Genomic DNA, 12,630 nt, shown 5'->3' on the forward strand with positions numbered 1-12,630 from the left:
TCTCTCTCTCTCTCTCCTTGCTTCAGTGTGTTCTGCTAGAGGAATAGAAATTCAGTTGCCATGGCAGCAGTAACCGACATCACTTAGTGTAACTGTGAAGTCAATGATAGTACTATCTGGCTTCAGAGCCTACTGATGCCTAACTTTTTTTTAGATGAGGAAAAAAAACCCATCAAAGCTGAATTGCCTGCTCTGGTCTACTGAGAATAACAAATAAATATAATTAGATTTATTATATATTTTCTAATTCTAATTCTAATTTCATAATTTATGAGCCCAACTGTTAAGTCACAAAACATCATATAGCAAGTCCTGCCTGTGGTTTCATTTTTCATGTTTCTTTCTATTTCAGTGCCTTTTGTGAAGTGGACCAGTGTCCACTACGCCAGGGACTGACACCTCCTGAGCTCAAACCCTTTACCTCCCTGACAGGATTACAGGCAGCCTCCAGAGGTGCAGGCCAGTGTCTTAGGCAAGAACATTTATGTTAGCCACCTAGACCCCTTGCACCCTGCTTTTTATGCTAGTCTGTCATCCCTCTGCTGTGTTTTCCCAGGGTGCTAGAAGGCAGATTACACTACACACACATACAAGGAGCACTCATACAAATCCTAAACCAGACCTTACCTATCATCTCTCTCTGTTTCTCACTATCCTGCTGTTTTCCGCCCATCTTAGCTGGGAAAACAAGCTTCTACTCTCCTCATGTTGCCTAGTATCTGTGTGTGTACACATAGGAGCAAAGAGATATGTTGCAGCTTGAGTCGTATCTCTGCTTGTATACAGTCTGAGTTGTATGGCTGCATGACTCCAGCTCACAGTTTCTCTGAGGTGCTTAGATAATGTCAGGCAGCAGCATGTAGTGAGTGTGTATAAGATAAGGAACTTCCCTCTGCAGTGTTGAACAACTGTGATCCCATGTGCTAGCCTGGTAACATGTCACAACAAAGAATGCAAACAACTGGTGAGAAATCCTCTTTGAATGCAAAAATATATGTGTTAACAACATAAAATCTTCTCTTCTCTAAAATATTCACACCTCCAGTGATAGCAACTATACTGGTATAGATATCTGGCTTGATTTGCATCCTCTGAAATTTGTTGGTTACCCCCTGCACCCACCAGGAGTCTGTCAGTCTGACTACACACTAACCGCTGTTAGCTGTGTGCACTCTGTCGACTGTGAGGCTCTCACACCTCTTTTTCTGCCTTACCCTTGATGGAAGGGCACAACGCCACCTCCCTTACATTTCTACTCTAATTAATGTGTCAAATTTCCTTTTGTGACTTCTGTCTCAATGTGTTTTCTTTTTCTTTGACAGTATTACTACAAAGCTGGAGAGAGCCTTGGAGAAGGTGGCACCTTTGCTGAGAGAAACCTTTGTGGACTTTGCACCCTTTCTGTCACGCACCCTGCTGGGCAGCCATGGACAGGAACTGCTCATAGAAGGTACAAATGTTGTAGTTGATTTTATTCCCCAAGCTGTGTGTGGCGTCCTGTCCCCACCACCCCACCATTGTACACTGGCTGCCTCATTGATGGATGCATACGCAGTAGTAAGTGTTGACAGGAGAGTCACTAGTTTGCACACAAGCTGGGGGTCTGTCACAGTCTGATTAAATCTGCTTTCCCTTTCATTCATCTTGTGACGTGTTTGTTTGGTTTTCTCCATGATTCCCTCCACATATTAAGGATCATTCCTAGATGTAGTATTTTTAAACATCAGTGTTTCACAGTCACAACAATTGTCATGTTGAAATGAATGTTGAAATAATTGGTGGCCTTTGCCTCATGCCAGTGATATTTTTAGTCCTCCAAACTAGCATCACATCTCACTCTGTTGCTTGGTGTTAAAAGGGGATATTTCTTTTTTGGTCAAATGTTGTTTTTCTTTTCCAAAATGAACTCATGGGAAGTGATTTCTGTCAGACATTTTTCCGTTGTAGGAAAATCTGAAAGCTTAAATTGTATTTACATTGGAAGTACAGTGACCTTTTTATGTTTTGTGCCATAAAGAATCCAATCCAAATCCAAATCCACTTACATGGAAAGTAAAATGAAGTATAGATGCTTACAGAGTTCTTGTTAAATGTTCAGTAATGTTTCAGAAATAATGCAGAAATTGTTTTTTGGTGTTAAAGAGATATAGCATTGCAAGTAAAATCTGGAATCATGGACGTTTCAGCACAGAATTGGTACCTCAAGATGATTGTCTTTACCATAACAGCCTCATAATTTTATTTTAAATGGCGTGCTGGTCTGACTGGCTCAGTTGTGCAAAGCGTTTGCAGAAGTGTGTGATCCCTCTGCTCCACTCCACTCTGGGCTCTAGTCTTATTTCCTGGTGGCTGTGTGAAGGCTCCTAGTGCCTTCCTCAGGCCCCGGGTTGGCAGTCTCTCATAGTGCTACTCATGCCTAACCTCGGGAACTGTCTGCCTGCATGTGTGTGCACTGCCACTCTATTCCCAACGCTTGCTTTGGCTTGTATTCACAAGAACACACTGTCACCACAGCCAGCACACACACGTGTGTATGACTGTGAGTGTCTGCAGACGTTTGTCTGTGTGTGCACAGTGCGGAATATATGTGTGTGGCCTCCAGTCTCTTGAATTGCAGTTTGCAAAAAGTGAAATGATATCTCTGCCTTTTCTCACTGCCAAAGTCTTTTCTTTTTTACTGTAAGCTCAACCGATATTAGTTTCAGAAGTCTATTCAGAGAATGACAGCAGGCTGAAAGAATGCACTCCCGTGACTTTATTAAAGCCGGTTCCTGAAAGAAGTTGTCTGACAAGTGTCCACTTTCCTGAGCATAATTTATTTGTATACTGTATACACTGCCAGTTACCTTTAAATAATGTCTGACAATATTATAATATTTTAAATAATAAAGTATCAAATATTATACTTAGATTTGCTCATATTATTTGTTGTTAACCAGACAGATATTAAATTTGAAGACTCTTTAATTGTTTTGAAATCAGGATTTGTTAGTGGTATTTAATTTAACCTTTGAAAGTAATCAACCTTGGCAAGCTTACTCCTGTGTACGGTCTTATTTATTTGATACTGTAAAAATGAAACAAGTTTTTGTCTTCGGTCATTAAAAGGACATTTAAAGTATTACTTTAGCTTTTTTCAAATGTTTCCCTTCCAGCCAGTAAAGTTCCACAAACAGGCAGTTTTCCCTCCATATATCATGCATATGCCACACATGTATACATACATAAATAGCCCTGTGAGTATGCCATGCACATGTGGCTAAGGCTACTGACTCAAGCTCAAGGGAAAGGAATGAAAAATCAGGTAGCATAGCCTTGACAAGTGTGAATATGTCTGTTACCCTTTCACTCAAAGTCTGTCAGCAGACTGACCAAGCTGACAAACCAGAGCTGAGCTGAGAGTGTAACCCCACAAACAAGGTCGTAGATAGACAGCTCGGGCCTCAGTGCTCTTCACCAGACATGTTTAACCCTGTCTGGGTCTGTGAAAAGTGCACCCTGACATGCAATAGAGCTATTTTTTCAGTCAAAACAAATGCACAGATTCACCACATGCACTGTAAATCTTTAAATGTCACTTTATTAAGCCACTCAGGTCGGTCCTAGTTGTAGTGTGTGGGATTTTGCTGTTCCTCCCTCTCTTTCTCCTTTTCTTCCTGGCCCTTCCCAGGCCCACAGTTGAAATACTGTGCTGTAGTGCAAAGGCGCTCCATTTACCAGTAATTACCAGCCATCCATCACTCCCTAGATTGCCCGGGGTCGAGCCCCCCTGTGCCCCCTGTGCCCCTTTGCCTCACCCTATTCCTTCACCCCCCCTGAAGACATGTGGTCACTGCGGCAATTATGTTGAGTGCACCCTGAGCCTTACACTTGGAGTTGGTGGGTAAGGCCTGCGTGTGAACACTGCTGCTGTTGTGATGCCTGCCGCCTGCTTCTCGCTGTCCCCTGAGTGGCCCAGTCTGCCGGCACATTGCCCCACAATGCCACATTCACCCGTGCCTTAACCCTGCCCTGTTTACAGGAAAGGACTGGCAGGCCGTGTTTAAATAGAATGCATTTAGTTTGTCTACCAGCACAAGGCCAGGGTCAGTCGGCCACCTGACTCCTGTGTCAGACTGAACTGACTTATGGCTCAGCATGTCACAGCTATAACAAGAGGTCGGCTGTGGCACTCTGTGTACAACAGAGGGGTCACATCCTCTCAGAGTATTTACAATACGCTCGCTCGGACATTCTCCGCTCATGAATAGAGATGGATGTAGAATTAGCTAGCAAAAAATCCATCCATCCAGTGTCTTGAATATGTTGCATTCCGTGTTACATTGTATAGTATTTACACAAGCAAAACTACTGTTTCTCCACTGAATGGTAATATCAGATATTAACATATATGTTTTGCTGTTGTTAGTCTCTGTATTAAAAGACCTGCCTACTAATGTAAGAGTCATTGATGGTGTTTTGAATTTAGATGGTGGGTCTACAATTTTGTTTACTATACAGTTGGACATCAGATTGTGTCTTTAATATAAATTTGATATTATAATGTAAATGAAAGTTTTATACCTATTTTCAACTTTTTATTCAGTGTAGCTACAGTACGGTGCATATACTGTTGCATTTGTCAGGAAGTGAAGTATGCAGTGTGGAGTCTTCAGTATTCAGATGTCTTCTGTGTCATCTCACTCCCTAATGTTTTCAATGGATTCATCTTTGAGGGTGATGCAAAGCACACTATTTTCCAATTTTAGATATTAGTCATTGTGATAACAGTCAATTTATTATCTATTATTTGTTATTGTAGATGCTGTACTGCACAATTTGCAACTTGTGCAGCAATGTTTACTAAAATCTTAGAATAAGAATATTTTGTTCTCTCCTCTGATTGACACAGACCATGAAACAATGGCAGCCCTGTGGTACAGAGTTCTACTCCTGCCAGCCTATAATGAGTCCTAGAGAGTTGCATTCTTTCCTTTACTAATGACTGCACCTTTAATGGTTCTTGCCAAGTGCAACAGAAGGAGCTGGAGGTGCAGAATACGAGACCAGTTGCAGCCATTGTTTCTGCAAATGAGCTTTTCACACCTGCCCTTGTTTCATTAGAGAGTTGTCGGCTTCTACGGCTCACCGTCTACAGAATGGAGATGAGGGAAGAAGCTGTGAATGTCTGTGTTCACTTTTGTGAGTGTGTGTATGTGTGAAGGGAGTGTGTGTGCGGAGGGGGAGCTCGCATTTACGTGTGTGTACATCTGTTCTGTGCAGATGCAAATTATTATTATTATTTTTTTTACAGTTTTATGATTGGCAAATTGGAAGCACAAAACGGGGGACAAATTGTTTGTCACTTTGCCTAAAACGTACCTTATGCCAAAAACAATATAGCTTTGTCCAAGTTCTATACTGTATGTCATCAATTTAAATAAGTAATATTTATCATAACACATAAAATAACTACTGATACCCTCAGATATTCACTTAAGAAATACATTATGTGGTTAAAATCTAATGCTGCTCATCTGGTTTGTCTGTACAGGTCTTGTGTGTATGAAGTCAAGCACTTCAGTGGTGGAGCTTGTCATGCTGCTTTGTTCTCAGGTGAGCTTTTTTCTTTCTCTTTCTCTTCACAATCCTCTTTCCAAGCCTTTCGTTGTCTTTTTCTCTCTAGGTGCATCCTCTCTACCATGGTACTCTTGGTAGGATGTTATCTGTCAGCAGTATGTGGTGATCTTTAACCTCTTGTCTATTATAAATTGACATGTTTCACAATCTGGCAATGTGAACAGTGCAATAATCTGTTTCACTCACCTCTAGAACTCTTTATTTTAAACACACAAAAAATAGGCTTGTTTAAATCACAGCTGTGAGCAGATCACAGCTAAATCATATATCAGAGAATAAGTTATTTCAACTCCACTGAAGCTGAATTTTTTGTCCCATCATCAAATTGTCCAAACCAATGACGACATAAATACACATACAGTTCTCTGAGAATCCAGTGACTTTCTCACTACACCCCACAGCTTTAATGCAGAGCCCTCCTTTAGAGAATGAGCCCCAGCTCATGCACCACTGCTAGTGACTGATCACCTCCAAGCTGACCCTCTGAATCTCTTGTTAAGCCCTTGTTTTAGAGAAGGTCAAAGCCCCGATGTAGCAGTTAGAACAGGAGATATTTAACATACCTTCTGTCAGCCCATCAGTCTTGCGTCGGGAGCCCATAAGGAAGCCATTACTTGGTGCCTCTTTGTGGATCCAGACTGCAGGGCCAGAGCCTCGAGGAGGTGGATTGCCACTATGTGTGCTCTGTGGTATCCGCAGTCCAAAGCCCTCTTCTGCAGGGAGCTCAGCCTCTATTATATGGAGGCCATTATTCAGGGGCTTTCCTCCAAAAAATGTACATAAACGGAGCAGCCAGCATTGAGTTATTGTTGCTCTTTTGAAGGTTTTTGACAGGCTCCTTTTTGGGCTGCTTTCTGTCTGTAGAGTATATGTGGGAAGTTGCTTTTTCCAGCTCTAGGATTTATTGCAGATGAGAGCGTCAGCGTGCTGTTAAGGGTCTGAGTCCATCCCCCCTTTACACAGATACCATTACAGCAGCTCCAGAGGTTCCTGCCATTATGGGCTCTGGGGATGAAACCCAGGCTCAGATATCGATCAGACAGTGAGGCCTTGAAACTGGACCATATAGCTTGGTGTCCTTCTACAACCTTTCAGATGGAGATGAGCCATTGCTTTGTATTATAATACTGCACCATCAGTAACAAATCCAGTTATGTTTCCAGCTAATATGATTTAAAAATCACACTGATGGATAATTGATTATCAGTGTCTTTTATATTACTTCTTTCAGGTGACAAAGCTGATATATGCAGAGCTGCTTTAGTATGAGCAAATATAATTATTATTATTTAATTACATTGCAATATACTCCAAATGAATGTGAATCTAAAGTGCTTTCAAAAAGCACAGCAAGTCTCCTCAGATGCAGATTGAGCTTTGGCTTACATCACTATAAAATGCCAACTTCAACGTATCCCTCACATATTTCAACATTAATGTTTTAAGACAGCAAGGAGGGCACTTAGCTGACCTTTAGTCCCTCTCTGTTTAGTGACCTGTCAGTTTTATGAATGAATTAGTGCTAATGATCTGCCTTTTCTTATTTATGCATACTAATCACAGCAATCATCGTGTGGCTGGCCACGGCTGCAGACACTGTGTGTCTCTCCTCAGCCTGGGCAGCTGAATGAAAAGGTCAAGCAGCTCTGTTTCTTGTAACAGCTTAAACATACAGGGGGGGATCTAGAGTGGAGCCACAGAGATTTAGTGATGGAAGGCCTCCAGATGTGGAGAGTATAACAGAGCAAAGCAGAGCAGATAAAAGCAAAGGCTCCCGCACACTGACAGGTTGGATTGAAGCACCACAAATACTTAGTGCCCTGCTGAATTTCAGGAAGATGAAAGTGGGAGGAGAGGAAGGTCGGCAAGCTGTTCTCTGGTTTGGGAGTTGTGGGATTTTAGGTCCACAAAAAGGTTTTTTCAGAGATAAATGGAAGTATGGTACCATTGCCCCAAGTGAACCTACAGCATCATCATTGACTGTCCAGTGTTTCATGTTGTATCAAAGAATTTACCGGCTCATTATAGTGCTTTTTAGCTGCTTTTAGCCTATTGTTTGGTTTTACACACACATTTACCATATTATTATTATAACATCTATATATTCTATATTCTACATTCTACATATGTTTCATCGCTCTCATTAACACTGTTTACAGCAGCAGAAGGCAGCTATTTTCAGCAAAACAGCTCAGTTAAACAAACTGTATACAACCTGTCCAACACCAAACACAATGTTAAAAACAGCGTGTAAAGTTATTTTTCTCAGGCATTTGTGGAAAGTAAACAACGGACTTATGCACATAACTAAGAGAATGCTTACATTGACCATGACTGCTGGATATGTAAGTAGACAACTGTTAGCTTACAAGTTAGTCACAGAGACTAATATAAGATAATGTGTCCATGCTGTTTTTCAGTTTGTTGTGGTGCTCTTTTAAGGCAGCTTTAAATCCAAGCTTTTCATATCCAAGCTACTAAACAAACTTCCAGTGACCAGAGGTGCTGCTCTCTGATCATGGTCTGCATTTACATCAAGGATTGCATCTCATTTTTAAGCAGCTGCACGTCAGGCCTAATTCCCTTCAAATGGGTAGCAGAGGACTTTTTTAAAATCCCTGCAATCAAAGGCAGCCTCCTCTGGGAGCTCTGTTCTCCAGTAAAAAAAGACAAGAAAAAAGCGAGCCTCTGAAGTGCTATCTCAGCTGTCACCAAGCATACCTGAGACAAGATAGCAAATTTGACTAGTTCATGCTATACCTCCACTGACCTGCTGCCATTTTCCTGGCAACGCCCAAGTGTCACATCTGCCTTGATTTCCGTATTTATTTTTGTCACGTGAGCACGGTGCAAGTGGAACCTCAGAAGACTGGCTGTACATGATCCCTGTCCAAATCAAGAACAGCTTATTCCAGGCAGATACTGTTGCAGTGGAAGGGGGTCACGGGGAACATTTGGAGACCAGATGCTCAGCAGTTTGTCAGCACCATCTCTCTGATTTAACGCATCGTAGGGTCAGACTGTGTACTCTTGCATGAACCGGTATGTGTCAGGCACGACAACTGTGTACAAAAACACTTGCCCATACATAATAATGTCAATGTCAGTTATGCTGGTACTATACACAACAAATTCCGTTTACCTTGTCCAGACATTGACATAGAACAAGCAGTGTATATCACCGTTTTGCATGTACAACTAAAGATTATATATCTCCATGTATACTTTCTGGTGAAAAACTATTAATTACTCGAAATTTTAAATGGCAGGTCCCATTCAAAGGCTCTTCTATATTTGTGAATAGACTTGAATTGCATATACATTAGTAGCCCTTAGGAATGGAAACCTTTTTCTTTTCATTTTCCTCTGTTTTCCCTCCTCTTTTGAACTGTGGCCTTCTCTGTTTTCTCTTCCATTTGCACCTCAGTGAGGGCACAGGAGAGCTGAATTTCCCACAGTGAAAGGAGCGCTCTCAAACTGCTTTTTAATCATTTCCAGAGCATGTTGTGAGACAGCAAGTGCTGGCACTCTGGCCCAGGGCTCGGATCCCTTCCAGGAGTATAGTGCGGGGCTCAGTGAGCCTGCTCAGTAATCTGTCACTGTAAGGGACAGGGGAAATGGCTGTATTTAAGTGAGAGGATACAGTTTCATCCCACAATTACATCTCTCCTGTGTTTACAGATCTTTTCACAGAGGAAGAAAGGATGGTCACACATGCTGTGCAGGATTTCAGCTTTTTATAGCGATCACTTTTTTCTCAAATGATATATGACCTAAATGCTTTCTTTACCTACTTGAATTACAAGCCATGAAATGTAATCTAAATTACAGTTGAAATATGCAATTTGGGTGGTGAAATGTGATTCTTGTGTGAGTCATGCATTTATGAAAGATGTTCAGAAGTATTTTGATACTAATTTGAACTTTTTTACTGTCATTGCTTCTTTTTTTTGTGGGGGAAAACTGGCCATATTGACATTCCTTTTTTTCCCCTTAAACCCACATATAATATTGATTATGAGGATCTAATTATATTGTGTTTTTCTTCAGAACTTTTACCAAACCATTTGCCGCCCGAAACAAATTTTCATTTAATTTTCAATTCATTTCAGGAGTGGCAGAACTCCATTCAGAAGAATGCTGGCCTGGCCTTCATTGAGTTAATCAACGAAGGAAGGTAATGTATCCGTTCACTGTGATAAATAAGGTTAAATCAGTCAGCCAAGCAGTAGTTTATTCATCCTGCTGTTATCAGTATTTGCTTTTAAAAAAAAATATTTCCTCTCCCTGGCGGCTGTAAAACGGACCAAGTAGCACGGCATAGATTAACTCTAAGCCTCTTGTAGGCTGCTCTGTAGGGGGTAACGGTAAATGAGAATGTGGTGACTGGATGAAGTAAGAATATCAACACTAGACTGCGGTCACCCTCTTTTATTTTCTGCCTTCTTATATCTCTGTCTCTGCCCTTTTTACTGTACATCCCAGTGTCTGTGTATCTCTTTCTTTCCCCCTCCCTCTTCCTCTCGTCTCTGGGTGTGGCCATACTCAGGGTTGTCCGTAGAGCTAGAGCAGATCAGGGGCGGCTCAGCCTCCTTGTCCATCTGCTGACCCATCTGGCCAGGCCTTCTCTGTGCCCAGGCTCTTGCCGCAGCCCAGCCAGGCTTCTCTGAGTCCCCTGCTGGCCCTGGAACAAAGAGCTTCAGTCAGTAGGGCCACACGGCGCTGTCCAGGGTGCTGCTGACAGACGCATCATTTCCTAGTCTTATTCAAGTCTCTGCACACCTGTTCTGCTTAACTAGACAGATCTAGAGGTAGCTAGAGTCTGGTTTGCCTTACAAGACGTGGATGACAGTGTATCTGCTGTGTATGCAGCAACACATACAGCGGGTTCAAATGCTGTTACTTTGTTTTATGATGCAGCTGTTAGATTGCAAAGCTGCTATCAAACAGGCAAACAATTCCCTGATTAAAGTAAACTGAAAGTAAACTGATCACTTCATTATTACCCCAGCTCCTCTCTATCATGACTGTAGCTGTAAGCCACCATCCACGAGAGAGGACGACCTCAGGTTTCCATGTTGAAACAGTATATATAAATACATGCAGTATTATTTTCTGCATACAGCTCTTTTAACTTCTTTAAGCCTCAAAAGTAAAAGCTACATGGGTCACAGTGTTCATCCCTGAATAGTGTAAATACAAAAAATATGGTGCTTTGAGGCATTCAACATAAAACGGGTTGAAACTCAATCTGATAATAACAAATTTAACACTTCCATCAGTTTTAGTGTTCTCATAGAGATAGATATAAAGAATATCTGTCTCCAAACTGTTTGTGTGTTCTTTTTTTCATTTACAGCACACGTTAAATCAGTACTTGTATTGATTAGTGTTTTGTGAAATATTAATGCAAAAGTGTGGTAGAGAGCGTGCCTATCTTTTTCTCTATGTTCAAATATCAAATATCACTCCTCAGCGTGTTTTCTCATCTATTCTTGGTTTCAAAACAAAGCTTGGCGTTGTCAGCTTCTGTCTTTGAAGAGTGAATGTCTGTCTATTAATGAATGCCTGTCAACAGTTAAAGAGGCAATAGCAGCTGATGAATGCAGCCTCGGGATTACTACCTCTCCTTGGGACAGAAGGGAAATTACAATCTGTATCAAGCACTGGAGAGGAACAGGGGATGCTTTAATTAAAACAAAGCTAGCCTAATGGTGTGTAAAATGGCATGTAATCTACACACAATAGTCAGGGTGTTTTCAATTATTAAAGATACTGGAATTTAAATGTGAATGTGGGTGGAGACCATGGAGCCTCCAGAGTCAGCCATGTGAGAAGTTGTTCACGGCCAGACTTGTCAGCAATACAGGCCCAGGGTTGATGTTCTGGTCAGCGGGAAAGGATGCTCAGTCAATCAGGAGTATGCCAGACAGGCTTCGATGCTCTAATGACACTCCATTCCCTCCTTAATGCTACAGAGGGATCTGTCACTGACCTGCAGCCTTGCAACATAACGCAGACAAATGATGCTGTTTACTAGTCTGCTCTTTCAACAAGCCAAATGTTGCCAGATCCTGGCAAGCTATATTCCTTAGTGTCATTTCAACAGATTTTAGCTAATAAAAATTATGTATTTCCTAATTAATGATAATGTGTATGTGGAAATGCAGAGTCTGCTGCATTTAACTTTCTCTGCAATGTTAAAGGTTGCTCTGCCATGCCATGAAGGACCACATAGTTCGGGTTGCCAACGAGGCTGAGTTCATCCTGAACAGACAGAGAGCAGAGGACGTCCACAAACACGCAGAGTTTGAGGTATAAACTGTGCCATCCTCTCTTGCACTAAAATGAAATGGTAAAGTTGGGCTACTGACAAAATATTGTACAAAAGAAAGTATAATGAATACTGCATAGCACTATTGCAGACCTTTAGTTCTCCAAATTCAAATGTTACCATCTTCCGTGAAAAAAGAATATTTTGTCAATCTTCAAATGAACCAATCCTATTAGTATAAAAATGCCATTCAACTGTAAATGCTCAGTAATCGTGTCCCTCTGTGTCCTACTGAGTATTAACTCCTCACCCTTACAATTCCTATAAAATAATGTATTTACTGGAAGCAAAGGGAAATGCAAGCAATATTAATTTAGGATTTTAATATGAGCTTTTGCCAACCAACCCAGGGGATAACCTCCTGAGTCCGTATTTAGCCCACCCGTGTCAAACCACTGCTATGTCATGAAAAGAAAAGCTAACAAGATTTAAAAAAAATATGAATATGAATTTTCTTGCAGTAATGAGTATTTAGCTTTTATTTTCCACTAATGGTTGTCTGTAAGGAAAATATGAAAAGAAAAACATTGCCCTTGTATTTTTCAGTACAAGCTAGTCAGCAAAATAGAGCATGGAGCAAATAAATGCTGAAGAGACTGATAGCAAGCTATAAATATACCTTGCTGTATTAAAAGTTTGTTATTGTAGAACATCAGAAGAGGTGTGTGTGTGTGTGT

The 12,630-nt window shown here is 41.2% G+C and overlaps 1 protein-coding gene across 1 annotated transcript in view; it reads left to right on the forward strand.

The window, feature by feature from the left end:
* The window catches only part of nbeab (neurobeachin b), a gene marked incomplete in the record, with an annotated part of 186,689 nt that overhangs the window by 89,555 nt on the left and 84,504 nt on the right, over nucleotides 1–12,630 (forward strand). The window contains 4 exon segments of the mRNA XM_035680189.1: nucleotides 1,323–1,450; nucleotides 5,534–5,595; nucleotides 9,732–9,796; nucleotides 11,826–11,934. Coding sequence (XP_035536082.1) covers nucleotides 1,323–1,450; nucleotides 5,534–5,595; nucleotides 9,732–9,796; nucleotides 11,826–11,934 — 364 coding nt within the window.

Source organism: Morone saxatilis, unplaced genomic scaffold, assembly GCF_004916995.1.
Source record: "Morone saxatilis isolate NCDOM2014 unplaced genomic scaffold, NCSU_SB_2.0 Contig8, whole genome shotgun sequence".
In the NCBI taxonomy this organism is placed as follows: Eukaryota; Metazoa; Chordata; class Actinopteri; family Moronidae; genus Morone; species Morone saxatilis.